At 38.6% G+C, this 20,867-nt stretch overlaps 1 protein-coding gene across 6 annotated transcripts in view; it reads left to right on the top strand.

The window, feature by feature from the left end:
• Positions 1 to 20,867, top strand: part of LOC126474141 (axotactin) — a 557,260-nt gene that overhangs the window by 458,375 nt on the left and 78,018 nt on the right. For all 6 annotated transcript variants that reach the window (XR_007586577.1, XR_007586576.1, XM_050101588.1 and 3 more), the window contains one exon: positions 9,888 to 10,066. Coding sequence is in view for 4 of the 6 variants with exons in the window: in XM_050101588.1 (XP_049957545.1) it covers positions 9,888 to 10,066 (179 nt within the window). In the remaining 2 variants the exon portion in view is untranslated. The remainder of the gene's footprint in view (positions 1 to 9,887; positions 10,067 to 20,867) is intronic.

The following is a 20,867-nucleotide window of genomic DNA, read 5'->3' as shown; positions in this document are numbered from 1 at the left end:
CAATAAGCAAAAAGGGAAAAGACACATGCAAAATCATCAAACATCAAGTTGTCACAGAAATAAATGGAATTTATTGTCTTCCATTAGAGATTGCCAAGTCCACATTCTAATATGAGGCCTCTTCCTACCAAGCACATTGCAGCAGGCAAGCACATTGCAGCAGGTTGAGGGTGCAATGATCCCTATGGAAGAGTGGAACAATCATTGTTTTAGCATCTCACATTGAAGTTTGTGCTAAATTTTAAGCTTCTGTAAAACTTTGCCAATCTTGGGGATTTTGCATTCTTTTAAATTTGGAATGCTTTTTTTATTTTATTTTTTTATTGCTTCTGCATTAGTGGTAGGACCTGTTTTGTGTACCACAGAGGATCGGTACCATTTCTTATTAATTTATTTGGTATATATCTCTCAGTTGGTGCCAATACTATTTCTTCAAATTCAGACCACATCTAGCCTATGCTTATATGGACAGACTGGAAGGAGTGGAGACTGTCTCTTATAAATGTGTCAAGTGATTTTTTAACTGCTTTTTTAAACAGATACGTTTTGTGTTTATTTTTGGTGTATTTGGATGTTATGTTAATCAGTCTTACTACAATGACCTTGTGATCAGTAATCCTTGTATCCATCGTCATGTTCCCTATTTACCCAGGGTTATTAGTTTCTAATAGGTTAAGTATGTTTTTGCAACCATTTACACTTCGAGTGGGCTCCTGAACTAATTGTTTGATTAATTTTCAGAAAAAGCATTCAGTACTATTTTGAATGACATTTTATGCCTACCACCATCTCTGAACATGTTTTGTCACCAACATAATTATGGTGGATAAAAGTTACCACCAACAGTAATTGTGCGAGGGAGTAGCTATTTGAAATGAGACTCAAGTTTTCTGTTCAGCAACTGTATCATCCAACTCAGAGAGTTAGCACCAGGAACCAGTTATTAATTTATTACAATTGTCAAGTATAATGTCTACCCATACTGACTCACAAGCACTATCTACTTCAATTTCAGTACACGGTAAACAATTTCTTACAACAACAAAGACTCCACCACCTACTGTCTTTAGTGCACCCTTTTGTGAAGTGATTAGGTTCTTTGTAAGAATTCTGCCTGAACTTATCTCTGTATTCACTCATCATTCAGCACGTATAATGATTTGAGCTTCAGTGCTTTCTGTTAGTACATGGAGATCTGGTTCTTTCCCAACACAGATATGACAGTGTACAACTATAATACCAATTGTTGTGAGGTTTACCCTCATCCTGTGTTTGCTCTGCACCCTTTTACACTGACACGCTTTCTGTTCTTTTCGGAGACCCACTAACCTAAAAAACCACCCAGTCTAACCCACACAGCCCCCACTACCCATGTAGCTGCCCCCTGTGTATAGTGGAGTCCTGACCCTTTAAGCAGAATCTGAAAACTGAGCACCCTATGGTGCAAATCGAGGAGCCTGAAACCTAAATGGTCACAGAACCATCTGAGCCTCTGATTCAGACTTTCCACTTAACTCTGTACCATAAGTCCACAGTCAGTCCTCTCAACAACACTACAGATGGTGACTGTGCCTTCATGTGGCAAGCAAGACTGGAAGTCCTTACCACTTCATCTACTCACCCAAAACCAGAGAGAATCTCTTTCAACTCAAAGGGACATATAACCTGCAGTTGGTTGCACCCTATGCTCAAAATGGCTCCTGAATGACTCCTCCTGGTATGCACACAGAGTTCACACTGGATTCCTTCCCCTCCTTTGCTGGCTTATTTCTAAGGAGCCACATTACATGCCTTGTATTGGTGCACCAATCTACCACTAATCCTACTCTCTGTGAAAGCCCAGACTGCCAGCCAAGAGGCTTAACACTCCCTGAAACCTGTTCATCAGATCAACTGGGAAGGCCCTTCAATTAGCCCCCCAGGAAGTCTTTTGCCGATTGCCACACGTTGGAACAAACTCCCACTAAACCATGGGTGAGCAGTCAACGTCAATGTGGGCAGTACTTGGGGCAGCTACAGTAATGGACAAATCTGGGGACATTTGGGATGTGCTAGACAACCCGCAGATCCTCACATCTGCCCCCCCCCCCCCCCCCCCCCCCCATGATAGTGCCCATTGGCAACAGCCTCAGGCTGCATGATCAAAGCTAGCTCTGCCTGGCGTTGTGAGTGAAGGGTCACAAACTCAACTCACATCTGAGCACAGCAGTCACAGTCTCTATCCTTACTAAAGATGACAGAAATAAATAAAAAATAATACACAAACATGTAGTAAATTTAACAGTTTTAAACCAAAGAGCTCAGAGGAAATATCAAAGTAAGTTGCTTCTTATGGGAAGCTGTGTCAACCCACAAGCCAAATGGGGTACTTTGACACATTGCTGTTGTAAAGGAAACTACCACTCAACTGAATGTTTTACAACAGTAACTTGCTTTTCGTGTGAAAACAAATGCCTGTTGCGATGCAAACAGTAGTACTGTGGACTACACTGTTAATAATATGTAGAACTGTGCCAGATAAATACACAAACATGTACAAAATTTAAGAGTTTTAAACTAAAGAGCATGGGAGAAATTCAAAATAACTCGCTCCGTATCAGAAGGTGTGTCAACTCTCAAACCAAATGTTGTTCTTTGAAGTGCTGCTGTTTTGAGGGAAGCTGCCAGTCATTGATCATTTCCTGCTCCCACTAATACAAATAGGCCACAAAATATAGCTTGGTGCTGGAACTTTCAGAAGTTTATTTCAAATGGGTGCTGGCAACATACCTGTTTTAATTATGAAGTCACTAGTCCTTAATACAGCTTAGTGGGCCCTGATCATATCTCATTTAGAAGGATTATGGAAATACCAACCCATCTGTTGGGTGGACAAGCCACCTATGCCTTGACACCGCAAGCCACTCTGACATCCACGGTAACCAAGAGAGTAAGCCCAGAGGGCACTGTCTGGGATGATATCAGCATTCTTGTACATGTTGCCAACTCATCTTTGCTATGTGTAATCACATAATTAAGTATCACTAACGCCCAATCTACTTCAAGGGATCTAACACTCCCATTCTTTGCTGAACATTTACTTAATCAGTTACAAACATGCCTTGGTCATCTGTCCTTGCTTTAAACAGTTCCTACCACAATCCCAACTTGATCCACCACCACTACTTCAAAATCATCCCATGTGTGCCTTCCAAGAATTCCAAACATCCAGCATTGTTGCACAATCCTTCCTCAGGTCTCTTCAACATGACACTAAACTGTCCTCTGCAGAACTCCAGTCTCTGTGTTCCATAAAAGCTGATGACTCCATCATTATCTTCCTCACAGACAAAGGATCTACCACTGTTGTACTTGACCAAAAGGAGTCTGATACCTACATACAGCATCTCCCATCAAGATCCCATCACTGTGACTGAAAATGACCTGCAGTCCTCCTTAAAACCTCAGTCCCCTCACAAGGACTAACACCTCAGTCCATAGAACTTCCTACTCCTCCCAGACCATGCATCCCCACCTCTTTTCTTCTTCCTAAGAGTCACAAATCCAATCATCCTGGCCATCCTATAGTTGCTGGCTTCAAAGCACATGCTGAATGTACATTTGCCTTAGTTGATCAGAACCTGCAGCCAGTAGTACAAAGACCTCCCTCACGTATTAAAGATATGAACCATTTCCTAGATCATCTGAAATCTGTGCCTGTCCCATTCTCATCATGCACCTAGCTTGTCACCATTGATTCACCTCCCTCAATACCAACATCCTCTACATGCATATGTACATAGTCTGTCAGCTGCTGAACATTTCCTCTGTCAGCGCCCACCTGATTCCAAAATTATGACGTCCTTCCTGCTCACCTTAATCAACTTCATACTTACCAACTACTACTTCATCTTTGAAGGGTAGACATACAAACAGATCAGGGTGTAGCCATGGGAACTAGGATAGCTCCTTCCTATGCGAACCTATTCATGGCTTGATTGGATGGGACTTTCCTGGGATCCATAAGCCTTCAGCCCCTGGTTTGGTTTAGATACGTTGATGACATTTTTATCATATGGACTCATGGTGAGACTGACCTGTTAAAATTCCTGGAATCTCTAAATACCTTCTCTCAATTAAATTTTACATTGCCCTACAGGGTGTATATGACCCGGGACAACCGGGAGATCCGGGAAAAACCCGGAAATGTTTTCATTCAGGAGAAAACCGGGGAAAAACCTGGGAATTTTTTAGAATTCCAGGAATTTTTCAGTGTTTTAGTTTTCAGTTAAATTTTTGTAACTTTGACTGCTAAGAACCAATACTCTAACAAAGAATATTACTGTAGCTCGCTACTGCAGAATAATACGGCAGCAATAAAACACAAATGAGAGAAAAAAAATGAAAATACAACTTAAGTTTCAAAGTAAATGCACCATATACAACAACAAAACACAGTGCTCATACAAGCATCTGCCAACAGCAAAATGTGTCAAAGGATTTAGGAAGACTATGCAATGTTTCATAACAAGAAATCGCCTCTGATGAGCGTGACGTCACAACTGTTTACACTATATTTGTTTGAGCAGTTGTGAGCGAGCTTATGCGCATGCACAGTTGAGTCACATATGAGTAGTACCTTCTCCCACTTCTCGCTACAGAAGTGTGGCAGTTAGCTGTATAAGCAAAAGCAGCAAGCAGCCAGACTATCCGGAAAAATTTTATTGGTGCACCTAAGCTTCCAGATTCATGTATGAGCACAGGCCCAGAACTAGGGTGCAGGGGCAAACCGGGGTCTCTGCCCTGGGCAGCAGTTTCATGAGGGGGGGGGGGGGGGGGGGCGCCAGATTCATATTATTGAGAAAAAAACCTTGTTTCAAAAAGCGCCTAGCATCCAGCACACTTTGGTCCATCGATTACTCATATGATTTTGAACGCATCCCTGTTAGTTTTTGAACAAATTATAAGTTTATTTCTGAATGAATCCTAAGTTGATTTTGAAAGCGTGCATAGTGTATGTGATGTCTCTGCCAGGGGAATCCCCGTCGCATCCAGAAATACACTTTCCTGATGACAAAAGGGGACGGGTCTATACGAGCTGAGCGAAATAAAGCCGAATGGGTGAATGCCAATCACTGTTTATGGGGTTGACTGGTTTGCAAATGATCAGCATTGTATAATTAATAGTGACTTCTATAGATTCAAACTAGAAGAGTGGAAATAAACGACTAACAGGAATAACAGGCATCTAAGATTACATATTGTCTTCTCCGTGTATCCAAGAAAATGAAATTTTGACAGAAAATTTTTGGCCAGAGCGCTACACTACTAAGGACCAGTTATACAGTCCTCAGTTAGCACCCACTCAAGTTCCATTCTGGGAGTAGTGCGGAAAACGAGTTGTACGAACAGGTAATAATGCCTAATAAATGAATAAATGCGGGAGAATAAATGCGGGATAACTAATCCGGTGATTGTGGCAGGGTTAGTTAAGTTAACCAGAGAATAAGTTTTGACACTGGCAGGAATAGTTACAGAATTAATTATGACAAGATTGTTAGAATGCAGAAGGAGAAGAAACGTGGACTCACACAAATCACGGAATAATATGATGATTCCAAATTTATATAAAAATTTTGTACTGCTACTTTTTGATCTTGTGCTTCAGAAGCTAGAGAGTATGAATGAAATGTGAAACTATTTCCTAACATAAAACTTTTTGCTTGTAGTAGGCCTAATAGGCATTTGATATTGGTACTTCGTGAATTATATTCTGTGGTGTTATAAAAATGACCATTTGTGCCAAAACAGTCTCGTTTATTTGGTGTGTAACAATTGCTGCAATATTAGGCAGGCCTATTTCGTTTTATCTAGTAGACAGTGACCAAGTACACATAATCAGATCGAGAAACCACACCAGTCTTGGGTACTATTTGTATTACCAGCTTTTCTAGTATTAGACAACGACATTTCGTTTTTTCATGTATCAAAACGTTGACAAACTTTGATGAGGTAATAGATTCTTTACCAGAAAGGAAAGTACACCATATAAAGCTGTGGCAAGATTAGAGAGGAGAAAAAAGCTAGGACTTAAGAATTGAAGAAATGTGTACTGTCTTGCTTGTCTCTTGTCTTTACTCATTTTATGTATCCTATATTTAATTTTATGTCACACAAAACAGCAAGTTATTAGCTAATAGGCAGTAAAGACTGCAGATTTTCAGAAGAGTTCTTGTTCTGCCAGTTACAAATAATCCCATCCAGTATTAATTGCGAGATTTTTTTAAAGAGGGGCAGGTTGTCAAACCAGCCGACTGGGAGCAGGAGAGGCACCACAGGATATTTTAATTTCCACTGGCCTGAATATAGTTTGATGGCACCCATTACAATTACACGTTTGATTTCCACAGAGTGAAATACAGAGCCTTGCAATAGCAGAATGCTGTGTGAAGAAGTGTGGCACTGCACTTTGGCACACTTAGGACCAAATAACATGTCTTACATTCCCTCGAACATATATGTTCTATGTATCAGACATCTCCAGAAAGATGTGCGCCACAAAATTAAGATATTTTTGAAAAGTTGATTCTTTAACTTTTTGGCATCCTACCTCAAATGCTCAAGACAGAGGGAGTGCCACTCTCTAATATTGCCATGGTTCGGATATATCGTAGACCAGGACCTGAAGCACAGAGCAGTCTGAGTTGTAGTGGGGAGGTGGGTAGTCTCCATGTGACCCGTGTTTACATTAAGTGATTTTGCTGTTTCCTCTTCATTTGTTGTTCTCATGTCAAATGAAAACCAAATGGATTTCTGTGGCCGGGAGCTATCTAGTGAATTAAAATACACTCTCATAATTACGGAAGAGTCTCCCCGTATCGTCCCCTATGCTCCTTGAGTATGGGACCTTATCATCATCATCAAAATATGTTATTTGTTGCAGATTTTATTTGTTTCCACCTTTCTAACAGTCAAGCGTTAATTGCTTTGCAGAACAATGAAGTTATTTTTGTCAGTTTTTTTAAAGAAATTTGACTTTTATTAATCTTTTCTGCTGAAGCAGTCAATTTATTTGAAATGAAGTGTTTAATTCCAGACTACTGGCTAGTTTCAACTGTTCGCTGTTCATGTTTTCATCTTCTAGCATGTATGGCATTATGCCATAATAAAGAACCAAACATGAGATAATACAGTATTGGTACTCCAAGAAAATTTACATCTGAATCTGGACATACAAAAGTGCACTTAAGTCGATTTATGCATTTTAGTATGATCCACAAAATTCCCATGCTCTTGGAGTATCCTCTAATGTCTTTTAATGTTTTACACATACAAACATATGGGCTTCCTGCACCATCGTAGCTGCGCAAGTGCAGCGACACCTGTTATCTGGCGCTCGCAATTGCTGAAGCAAATCTATTTCTAACAGGTCACGGGAAAATATTCCTAATGGTTGTTTGAAAAACATTGCTTTCAAAGAAAATTTCCTTTTATGCAAGATGAACTCTGTGCACGAATGTCCAATGAATTGCTTAAATCACAGAGTGTTTGACTCTCATTTAAAAATCAAATCTTTGAGGGCGACCAGTAAGAATATTTTCGAGCCCAGAAGATCAGACACATATGTCATTAAAAATTTTACTGGCACATTTGTATCATGTATGTTAAAGCATAACATGCACAAAAAAATCAACATTATGTGTGAAAGCTTAGCTTCTCTTGTAGCTTATTAATCTTAGAGACCAATATTATACGTGAAAGCTTTTCTTTTCTTGTAGCAACACTATGTACATTAATTTAAACCATTATCTTTTCCTATTTGTGTGTTTGCGCTACTTAACTATGATTGGCTGACTACATCACATGTCCTATGCTCTGAATATCCACTGTCATTGGCGGGCGAGATTGCTTGATATGAGCTGCAACTGGCTTACAAAAGTGCATCCCAATCTCGATTTCAATCCTTCAGAAAGTAACATGCGATGTTTGGTGGAATTCAAATTAATATGAAAACATGCGGTGTACATGTTGCTGCACATCAGACATCTTTCCAAAACGTGTTTTTTCCCCTGAGTTTCATTTTCTAAAGTGCCGGGAAATTCTACGCCTGTGTATAAAACCACAACCATTCAAAACAATGATAAGTTGAAAATTATACTGTTACTTAACACGGAAAAAGTGTATTTTCATCTGGGAGAAAGTGTATTATTAACTGGGAAATCTGGGAAAAAGCCAGGAATTTTTTTTCCTCATCCACACCCTGTCCTATTCTGAATGTCATGCCACTTTCCTTGACATTGATCTCATCCTCACTGAAGGCCAGCTACATGCTTCTGTCCACATTAAACCTACTAACAAACAACGGTACTTCCTTCATGACAGTTGCCATCCTTTCCATGTCAAACATTCCCTCCCCTATGGCATCTGAGGGAAATGTGCTTGTTCAGATGCAGACTCTTTACAGCAACACACCACCATTCTCACCTCAGATTTCACTGGACATAATTACCCTACCAGCCAAGTGCAAAAGCAGATTTTCTTGGCCATCATATCCAATTCTAGCACTACTGATCACTCAAAAAAACAACATTGGAGCACACTGCTTCTCACTCAGTATTATCCTGGTCTTGGATGTATTAATCAGCTACTTTGACAAGGCCATGACCTCCTAAAATCAGGCTCTGGAATGAGACCCACTCTGTCTGAGATTTTGCCTGCCACACCTAGAATAGCATTTTGTTGCCCTCCCAGTCTCCGCAATATCCTTGTCAGACCCTAGGCTCCTTCTGCACCGATCTCCCTACCATGTAGCTCCTACCCCTGTGACCATCCCCACTGCAAGACTTTCCCTATGTGCCCTCCTACCACCATCTACACCAACCCTGTAACTGACAAAACATAGACCATCAAAGGGAGAGCCACCTGTGAAACAGCATGTTGTGTACCAGCTGTTGTGTAAACACTGTCTGTTTGCGTTGCTACTGTAAAATAATTACTCCTCCAATGTGATGTTCATGAAGACATCCACACGGTAATCTCTTACCTGAATTTTCTTTACTTTGTTTCTCCTCTTTACTTCTCTGCTCCCCACTGCTTTGACATTAATGTAATGAATTCTGAAATCATTGGTCTGTTATTTCCACAAGTACTTATTTGTCATTAATTTCTAATGATGAAGTTCCTCTTGATAATCTGTCACATAAACCAGTAACACAAGTAACAACACTACCTAATAAATAAAATTGTACATGCAGTGTGATTCTTAGTAAAATTTGAAAGCCCTTGAAGTGATGTAGATGACACTGAGACAAGTAATAATATAAGACACATGAGGCTGCAAATGTTAGGAAATGCCCCAAAAGTGGATGACAAATGTTTAACACGTGACGTACCTCATCGCACATGCCGTGGTGGGGCTTGTCGCTCCTATCTTCACTGTAAAGGGCAGTGCTGGACATAAATGTAAACCAATTCATTGTTGTCTTGTATTACTAGTACCATGAGCACTACCATAACACTTCAGATAATGCAAGACTGATGACAAAGGCATTTAGTCCCATAACCCTGCTCAGTCAATCAAACAGTCAATCAGATAATACAGGAACAAAAACAGAGTAGCCTAGCGGGGTGATGTGTAGAACTACCCTACCAGTGAGGTTAGGATTGACAATCCCATCTACTGTATGTGCAGTGAGGCATGTCATCTGGTGACATCACATGTTCAACATTTGTCATCTACTTTTAAGGTGTTTCATGACATTTGTGGCCCCATGTGTCTTATATTAATTTCATGTTGCAGGTTATCTACACCACTTTGGGGATTTTTTTAAACTTTAGTAAAAATCACCCTGTATATATTTGTAATTTTTGAGCAGATCAAAATAATTAAAAGTACGCTTTGATTACAGATGTTTTTGTGGAAGTGAATTCATACTCAATGAAACCTCTGGAAGAATACATGTTATTCACCAAGGCTGGTAGTAAAGAAATTAATGTGGTTAATCCTCAGGGAATACGAATGGGACAGTGTTCAGTTTTTGATTGGAAATATAGGCCTATATCTGGGCCAGCTCTCAACAACAGTCAGGTGTGTAATTTTTTTTTTTTTTTCATTAAAGCTAATAATCCTCAATTTTTCAAGTATATATAGAGGCAAGTTATGAAAAACTAAAATTTACCAACAATTATTTTGTAAAACTTCACAAAATAAACAAAAAGGGAGCATCTGTACAAGAATCTAGTGACAGCCATCAAAGTTTCAGAACTTTTTGTAAGTCAATGAGTTTCACTGAAATGACTTCACAATATGAAATTAATACAATTTATTTTACAAATAATAAGTAACTGTTAATGGATGTACAATTTATAATGCAATTTCCAGATCAGGTGCAACAGTCTGGATTATTGACTAATTAGATTACTGATAATTAAGAAAAGGCAAACCTACGTTTCTAGCATTTGTAGACTTAGAGAAAGCTTTTGGCAATGTTGACTGAAGTGCTCTCTTTCAATTTCTGAAGGTGGTAGGGGTCAAATATAGGGAACGAAAGCCTATTTACAATTTGTACAGAAACCAGATGGCAGTTATAAAAGTTGAGGAGCATGAAAGGGGAGCGGTGATTGGACAGGGAGTGAGACAAGGTTGAAGCCTATCTCCAATGTAATTCAATCTGTATATTGAGCAAGCAGTAAAGGAAACAAAAGAAAAATTTGGAGTAGGAATTAAAAACCATGGAGAATAAATAAAAACTTCGAGGTTTGCCGATGATATTGTAATTCTGTCAGAGACAGCAAAGGACCTGGGTGAGCAGTTGAACAGAATGGACAGTTTCTTGAAAGGAGGATATAAGATGAACATCAACAAAAGCAAAATGAGGATAATGGAATGTAGTCGAATTAAATCGGGTGATGCTAAGGGAATTAGATTAGGAAATGAGACACTTAAAGTAGTAAAGGAGTTTTGCTATTTGGGGAGCAAAATAACTGATGATGGTCAAAGTAGAGAGGATATAAAATGTAGACTGGCAATGGCAATGAAAGCCTTTCTGAAGAAGAGAAATTTGTTAACATCAAGTATAGATTTAAGTGTCAGGAAGTCATTTCTGAAAGTATTTGTATGGAGTGTACCCATGTATGGAAGTGAAACGTGGACAATAAATAGTTTAGACAAGAAGAGAATAGAAGCTTTTGAAATGTGGTGCTACAGAAGAATGCTGAAGATTAGATGGGTATATCACATAACTAATGAGGAGGTACTGAATGGAATTGGGGAGAAGAGAAATTTGTGTCACAACTTGACCAGAAGAAGGGATCAGTTGGTAGGACATATTCTGAGGCATTGAGGGATCACCAATTTAGTATTGGAGGGCAGTGTGGAGGGTAAAAATCGTAGAGGGAGACCAAGAAATGAATACACTAAGCAGCTTCAGAAGGATGTAGGTCACTGTAGCTACTGGGAAATGAAGAAGCTTGTACAGGATAGAGTAGCATGGAGAGCTGCATCAAACCAGTCTCTGGACTGACGACCACAACAGCAACAGCAACGGCCTTGCAACATTAGCCATATAGCTTTGCTATGCAACTGCTGTATTTCACAAGGACATGTAGTTCTGCTGTGTGGTTTATTGATGAAGGAATATTTGTGGGTTAAAATAGTCTCCCATTTGGGACTGCTCAGAAGGATGTTATCATCAGAAAATATAAATCTGACATTCTTGAGGTCAAAAGTGGAATGTTAAATCCTTTAATCAGATAGTAAGGTTAGAGAATTTAGAAACAGAAACAGTTAGTTGAAGAATGTCATGATTACTGTCAAGAGCTGCTGATAAAATTTCTTTATTTAACAACCAGTTTTGGCCTGCAAACCATCATCTCGTTCCTGCAGACCAATTGAAAAAACATATGAAGAGCATTACATGACTAAACTATCACTGACCTATTATCTGATAAAAAGGTTAACAAAATCCCACGCTACTGCATTTGTATAGTATGTTATTTGTTGGTGTACGCGTTTTAAAGCGCTTGACCTTGATTCGCACTTAGTCTCTGCCGCTGTACGCGTCTTACTGCACGTGACCTTGATTTTTTGTTTAGTTTTCTGATTTTTTGTTTCGTTTTGTATTAGAGTTGTTTACAGACCAGCTGTGTGGCTGGATTGAAGAGTTTTTAGCAAACAGAACACAGCATGTTGTTATCAATGGAGAGACGTCTACAGACATTAAAGTAACCTCTGGCGTGCCACAGGGGAGTGTTATGGGACCATTGCTTTTCACAATATATATAAATGACCTAGTAGATAGTGTCGGAAGTCCCATGCGGCTTTTCGCAGATGATGCTGTAGTATACAGAGACGTTGCAGCATTAGAAAATTGTAGCGAAATGCAGGAAGATCTGCAGTGGATAGGCACTTGTTGCAGGGAGTGGCAACTGACCCTTAACATAGACAAATATAATGTATTGCGAATACATAGAAAGTAGGATCCTTTATTGTATGATTATATGATAGTGGAACCAACACTGGTAGCAGTTACTTCTGTAAAATATCTGGGAGTATGCGTGCGGAACGATTTGAAGTGGAATGATCATATAAAATTAATTGTTGGTAAGGTGGGTACCAGGTTGAGATTCATTGGGAGAGTCCTTAGAAAGTGTAGTCCATCAACAAAGGAGGTGGCTTACAAAACACTCGTTCGACCTATACTTGAGTATTGCTCATCAGTGTGGGATCCTTACCAGATCGGGTTGACGGAGGAGATAGAGAAGATTCAAAGAAGAGCGGCGCGTTTCGTCACAGGGTTATTTGGTAACCGTGATAGCGTTACGGAGATGTTTAACAAACTCAAGTGGCAGACTCTGCAAGAGATGCGCTCTGCATCGCGGTGTAGCTTGCTCGCCAGGTTTTGAGAGGGTGCGTTTCTGGATGAGGTATCGAATATATTGCTTCCCCCTACTTATACGTCCCGAGGAGATCACGAATGTAAAATTAGAGAGATTAGAGCGCGCATGGAGGCTTTCAGACAGTCGTTCTTCCCGCAAACCATACGCGACTGGAACAGGAAAGGGAAGTAATGACAGTGGTACGTAAAGTGCCCTCCGCCACACACCGTTGGGTGGCTTGCTGAGTATAAATGTAGATGTAGATGTAATAAAATGTTACTTATTCACATAAAAGCATTTACATCATATTAGGCATCATATAATCATTGGCATTATTTGCTGAAATCAGCGAATTCATCACAGGAAATAAAATTACAACATACAGAATAACACAACCAACTATGAATAATTGTGACAAATTAAAACACCTACAGCTGTCCTTATGATTTTATTTCATTTTGTTGCAACCAGTTTCAATGCTTCAGTGTGTCATCTTCAGGCTGTTGTTGATGCGGTATGGGTTGATATGATCCCTATATATATAACATCAGTTGCCAGCTTAACTGGATATGCAGATAATGTGTCAGCACTCCAACCATCAAGTGCCAACTGACAATGGAATTGTTTGAATGTTTCTCCAGTCAGTTGGGAGTTGGTGGTTGGAGTGCTGACACATTATCTGTGTATCCAACTGATGTGATATATATATAGGGATCATATCAACCCAAAATGTATCATAAAAAAAAAAAAAAACAGATACATCACATCTGTACAGAGTTGCGTGTTGTCATATTGTAATATAAATTATATTTCCACTCGTAAACTCTGCCGGATAGTGCAATTATTCATGCTACATCAGCAGTCAGTCATGGCACTAGGAATTGAGACAAAACACACACTGCCAATTGCGTAGCTGATCACTATTTACCAGCTGAACCAAAAATGTTCTAGAGAATGTATTAAGAAACATGTAGGTAGCAGTTAAGCAGTGTAAAGTCCTAGATAACAATATGAAAAGGCTAGATTGCTACTTACTACATAGAAGAGATGTTGAGTTGCAGACAACCACAGTGGAAAGACAGCTAACATTTAAACTTCTGTACAACAAAGTCCTTCTTCTGAATTAGAATGCACGCGCGCACACACACACACACATACACACACACACACACACACACACACACACACACACACACACACACATACACACACACACACACACACACACACACACATTGCTATTGTCTCTGTGGCTGCTGACATGTGTGGTAATCTGGGGTAGGAGGTGGAGAGGAGGCATGGGGCGGTGAGTGGAAGGGATGGCAGGGTGGGAGTGGGGAAGTGATGTGCTGCTTGTGAGAGCATGCAGGGATATGGTGGAGACAGAATGGGCTGCTAGGTGAGAGGGGGGGGGGGGGGGGGGGGGGGGGGGAAGAGATGTAGAGAAGGGCAAAGACTGTAGGTTTGTTGGTGGAGTAGGAGGTGTAAGTGTGTATGCAGTGTTGGAATGGAAGCAGGGAAGGTGATAGGTAGGTGGAGTACAGAGACTAATAAAGATTGAGACCAAGGGAATTACAGGAATGAAGGATATGTTGTCAGAAGAGTTCCTGCCTTAAATTGAGAAAAGCTGTGGCTGATAAGAAGAATCCAGATGGCGCAGGCTGTGAAGCAGTCATTGAAGTGAAGCACATTGTGTTGGGCAGCACGTTCAGCAATGGGTGGTCCAGATGTCTCTTGGTCACTGTTTGGCAATATGAATGGCATAATGAAAGCTTTATCATAGCGAAAACAGACAAAAAGCCAAGACCCACCAGACTAATAGAATTGTACGTGCCTATGAAGAAACTTGCACAGGATAGGGTAGCATGAAGAGCTGCATCAAACCAGTCTCAGGACTGAAGATCACAACAACAACAATGTAACTATTAGTTCCACAGATAGTGCAGAGACTGAAAAAATAAGTGATGAAATAAAAAATATTATTTAATTTGTAAAGGGAGACAAAAATTGAATTATGACAGGAAACCGGAATTCAATAGCAGAAAAAGAAAGAGAGGGCAAAGTAGTATAACATGGACAAGGAATGGGGGGTGTGAGGGGAAGAATTAAGAGGAGAAGCTGCTTGACGGAATTTTACATACACGTTTGTTTAAGAATCATGAAAACATGTAAACATGGAAGAGACCAGAAGCCATCAGAAGGTTTCTGATAGATTATGTAATGGTTAAGACAAAAATTTTAAAACCAAAATATAAACTGCAAAACATTTGTAGGATGTGAATTCTTATTAAATCTATTATTTACTAACTGCAAATTAAAACTGCAGAAATTTCAGAAAGGTAATAAATTAATGAAATGGAACCTAGATACACTGAAAGAACTAGTGGTTGCTGAGAGTTTCAAAGGGTGCAATAGGCAACAAAGAGTTGAAACAGAAGAAAAGAATACAATATAAGATGAGAGAAGACAAAGTAAAGGCAGCAGAGGATTAAATAGGCATCAAAGATAAGCCCCTGTAGCATTCCATGAAAAACAAATGATTTATTAAATAAAATTCATGAAAGAATATTATAGAAAAATTCAGAAAATGAATTCAGTAAAAGGGAGAACAGATGTCTATAAACTGAGATTGACAAAGTGTGTATAATGGCACAGCAGGATTGACTAGAGGAGAAATACAAAACTGTGGAAGGAATCATGACTATGGGAAAGATAGTTGCTGCCTGTAGGAAAATAAAGGAAACCTTTGTAGCAAATAATTGAAGGCTGATATAGGGAGCAATATATAGAAGGTCTATACAAAGCAAAGAAATTTGAAGGGAATATTCTGGAAAAGATTCAATGACTGCATGTTGCTTAAATTGCATTGACTGACCATCTGTGCAGGGTTCCATACTTAACATTGTAACAACATAACTGTTCAATGCTAAAGCTTCCCGCCAATTGGAGCTGCAGAGAAGAGGCTATGGAACAAGCCAGTACCTGCCACATACCAATGCTGCCAACTTTTGAAGAGTTACGAAGGTGGAGGCATTACTCTTTAGTCAAACCTCGAGTATCTTCCTATGCATATGCATATTTTCTACACAATCTCCTTTATGAATCAGCACTCAATTTAATACCAGAAGGGTCCACTGTTTGTAGATACTGCTCAGTCATAATTAATATAAAATTCCACTCTGCCATGGAAGACATAGTCATATATTCTCAGCTTTTTTGGTTAATCACTATTATACCATTATTTTCTCCTGCATTTCAAAAGTATTAGGAAAGCTATGTAAGACAAACCTACAAAATTTATAAATAAAAACAATATCCTATGCAGTGAACAACATGGATTCAGAAATAAGAGGTCAAGAATGGGATGCCTTCTGTTCCTTCCATATATAAATGATCTCAGTACAAATGTGAGCCCAAGGATCAGTAATGGGATGTCTTCTCTTCCTTCCATGTGTAAATGATCTCAGTTTAAATGTGGATGCACATAAAACAATCTCATTTGCAAATGACACCACCTTCCTAATAAAAGGAGACAGCAAAGAACAATTACAGCAATCAGTAAACAATGTCACAAAACGGCTTAGCAGCTGGGCACAGAATAATCAACTTGTAATAAACAGTAAAAAAACCATTTCACTAAATTTTCACAATGCTCCAAACATGGACAGTTTTATCCCATTGGTCTCTATCAGTAACAAAATAGTTAGTAACAGTACTGAAGCCAAATTCCTAGTGCTTGGCTGTGTGAGCAATGTAAAATCGGATAAGCATATTGAATACCCTAATGCAGAACTGAGCAAGACATGTTATCTTCTTTGGTCACTAAAATCATGCTGTAGTGAGAAAACAGTAATGAATTTGTATCATGCCTACTTCAATTCTCCCCTTAAATATGGAGTTACTTTCTGGCGAAACTCTAAAACAGGTGATGGCACTTTCAAACTACCAAAGAGGGCCATTACAATCTTATTTGGATGCAAACCTACAGGCTCTGTTTCCGATATCTAGATATCTGGTATTCCTCCAGTACCATGTGTATACATCATAGAAATCCTCATATTCTTTAAAATAAATATAATAGGTAAGGACTGCAGACTGCAAAAAACCTTGACATGCATGATCACTTTACAAGACAAATCAAAAATTTACATATAACCCAAATCAACACATCTCTGTGCCAAAGAGGTACTTTCCACATGAGAGTTAAAGTTTATAACAAACTTCCTGAAAACATAAAAGCTATTACTGAGGTCAAAACCTTTGGAAAATCTGTAAAATCCTATTTACAGCATCACTGATTTTACTCCATTGAAGAATATTTAAATTTGTAAAGTGTGTTGCATAAATACTTAAGATGTAAAGTGTTTTATTGTAACATTAAATAAGTATGCCTAGAAATCACTTTCAGAAGTGTGCTTATAATGTGACTTGTCCGATGTCTTATGCAAAAGATGCTTTTGTAGACAACAGGACCAATAAATACAATACAGAACAGTCTTGACATATTATTTAAGCAATTAAAAATATTAAAATGGTTATGTTTTGAAATTTGTTCTATACTTATAGCAAGAATATTTGAGTGCATTTTTGTTACAAGCCTTTTGTCCATATCGAATCAATAAAATCTTGGCACCATGTAGTGTCATATCTTTAATGCTTTAATATGGTGAAGACATCTGCTGCCAGTTTTAATACAACTTCAATGGAGAGCTTTTCTTCTGGTAGCATTATAACTCAGTGGATTGAGAGAATGCATCCTGATGAGCTCTGATACATTGATATATCCAAGCCAACTTCATCCAAATATTTATGATCTACCCTGTAATCTATTGATAGACTTGATCAATTCTCAAATGTAATTTTACTAATACAACCTATCTGCAGCTTTTATTAATAGCACTGTCATACCTTCACAACCTGAGTATAACTTTACTATCTACTGAGTGCCTCACTGATATTTCGGATTACCAATTAAACTGAGTCCCAACTGGCAAGGGCTTACCTTAACAACTTGGCTTTCTGAAGAAGAGAGCAGCTCTTAAGTTTCTATTTATCACCTTGAAAAATAGTGAATGTGATATTTGTGTTCTCTGGCACTGAAGTCAACCACCAAGTAAGAGACTCAGTATTACGAAGGGCAGCTGATGTCCATACAGTTAAAATCTTTTGTTGTTGGAGTAATTTTCAAAAATTATATATTGTCATACAAGTGTTGAATTGTTCACTGTTGCTCACTGGAAACAGCCTTGATAATTGTGTGCAAATATGCTGACATATTCTCATTTCTACATACTTTTTAATTTGCATTTGTTATTCTAAACAGATCAACACTGTTGTTGTGAATAAACTTCATTCTCCCGTGATAGACAAAGTTTGTCTTTACCCTCTCAAAAAAAAAAGGCTCTGCAGCTCATTATTTTTAGAGACACAGGCTTTTTGTATATGTATGATTCTTCTGTTTGTCATAGACTAATATATTTCATCTTTTCTATAACTGTTAGCTCAATAAATAATTGAAAATGGAGATATAAAAGGGCAGTGAACTGCCGTTTATAGGTGTATTGTTATAATGGAACCAAATTGAATTCTAAAACACTGTGTATGTGATTTGTATGTAAATGCCCTGAGTTAAAATCACTCTGTGATTGGATTTTTAAGCACTTGACTTCTGGGAACACATCATATTGATATGTAACAACTTGCTTCAGGAAACATAAAAGCCTCAGAACTAAGCAGATTAAATATCCCAAAAGACTGCTTTGCCTCAAAGTTTTGCTGGAGTATATTCAGCAACAAGAGTACCAAGAAGAAACAATACCCTGTGGGACATCATCATTGCCAACTTTAGCCTCAATAACAATTGTAAGAATCCTAAATGGGCACAGTATTAAGGGGACTTGTATGTGAATGTCAAAAAATCGATACTTTTTTTTTTTTTTTTTTTTTTTAATTTTTGTCTTAAAAATTTTCTGTGCTTTTCTGACGAGGAAAAGTTTACTTCCAAGAAAATGGACCACAGAAAATACCAAAATTGGGGGAATTTAAAAGTGGTTGCACACACCACAACATTCCCATGGCACACAGTCAGCTCTGTTAAAAATAAAGTTTTGCCGTTATTTGTTTCGTTTTTATGACTTTTTAGTCCTTTTTTTTTTTTTTTTTTTTTTTTTGTTTTGGCTAACCTGGAAAAGCTTTGCAGCTGCTTACCTTTTGTTTATACAGAGAGTCTAGTCATTGTTTGCTGTTGTTTTGGCATGAATATTTTGTTTACAGTGAAGTAATTGTGTGTGTCAGTTGCTTATTGTGTGCGTGAGTTTCTTATTCCACTTGAAAGCAATGGGAAGACTTAAGAAGTTCAGTGCTAAACAATGCAAATTTTGTGGAAAGCGGTTCACCAAATGGATTAACAGTGCTAATACTGATATATAATGTGATACAACACTTGAATTAGCTTCTCAACTACTCCAAGTGCTTCCAAACTAAAACTGAAATATTTGGACAATAGGCTTGATAGTATTAATGCTGATAATATAGAGACACCAGCTTTTGATTCAGGTTGTGTTATTGTGGAACTCTCTGCTCTATCTGAACTAATAAATAAAATTTTGCAGTTTAAGGATGTGGCAGTAGTGGTGTGAGGGTAGTTGAGGAGATAGGTGCTAGAAAAGTTGTGCATTAAAATTAAGATTTGTTTGTAATTTCTGTGATTTAAGCGAATGTGGTTATACTTGTGTTGTAACTAAAAGAGTGTGTAATAGCAATATTAAATTTGCTTATCCTATGAGGTGTATAGGCAAATAGTAGAGAATTGTACAAATTTTCTTGCTTTTATGGACTTACCTCCCCCTATAAGATTTGAGAGGTACAATAAAATTACTCTACAGACTTCAGAAGAAGGAGCAAATGATAGTATGAAAAATGCTGCTCAGGGAAGTGTAGACATGAATGACAGCAACACATGTCTGTCTGCAGCCCTGAATGCATCCTGGCAATGAAGAGACCATAGTTCCCTAAATGGTGTAGTGACAGCTACCTCCTTGGATAATGACAAAGTCATTGATGTGAAATGTATTACCAAGCACTGTCGTGGCTGTACTAGGGTAACTGAATATCGTACTTGTTTGATTAATTTTAGTGGTTATAGTGGAGGGATGGAATCTGAATGTATTGTGAAGATATTTCACAGGTTAGTGGAGAAATATGGTGTGATGTATACATCTTACATAGAAGATGAAGACTCAAAAGGGTACCAAAAAGTTTGTGACTCCAAACCTTATGCTGACACAAAAATTGAAAAAATGGAATGCTTTGGACATGTCCAGAAAAAAGTTACATACCAGACTGAGAAATTTGAAAAGGACTTTGAAGGGAAAGAAATTAGCTGATGGTATGTGCATTAGTGGACATGGTCGGCTTACAGATAAAGAAATAGACAGGTTACAGCATTATTATGGACAAGCCATAAGACAACATAAAAATGACCTTGAGGGAATGAAAAAGGCAGTACGGGCTACCTTCTTTCAAAAATCTTCCACAGATGACAACCCGTGTCATGTGCTCTACCCACCTGGCAGTGTTTCATGGTGTTGCTACCAGAGGAATGTTACTCAAGATGAGACCTACAACCATAAAACATTCTTTGCCATTTGTTATAGTGAATGAATGAATGAAAATAGCCTGTATTGTCTGATTGTGGGCAAATGCCTCCTAAAAGTATGGGTAGCTGCTTTTAAAGACTAACACAGTGAGCTAGTCCGCATAAGAGGGTACCGCACTTAATGCACACTACACATTGAATTACACTTGATCTTTTAGTTGTAGTTCTAGTTCTTTTCATTCCTTTCTGTTTCTGGCTATGCTGGTCCACTGTCTTCATGCTTGTTTTCTGAATAAGTCCAACCATTTCCGCCTTGGTCTTCCTGTGAGTCTCTTGCCGATGTAGGGGTCCCATGTGGTAGCTTGTGCTGTCCATCTGTCGTCTTGCAGCCTCGCCACGTGACTGCCACATTTCC

The sequence above is a fragment of the Schistocerca serialis genome, chromosome 4, assembly GCF_023864345.2.
Source record: "Schistocerca serialis cubense isolate TAMUIC-IGC-003099 chromosome 4, iqSchSeri2.2, whole genome shotgun sequence".
Classification (NCBI taxonomy): domain Eukaryota; kingdom Metazoa; phylum Arthropoda; class Insecta; order Orthoptera; family Acrididae; genus Schistocerca; species Schistocerca serialis.
This window is presented reverse-complemented; position numbering and strand designations above follow the sequence as displayed.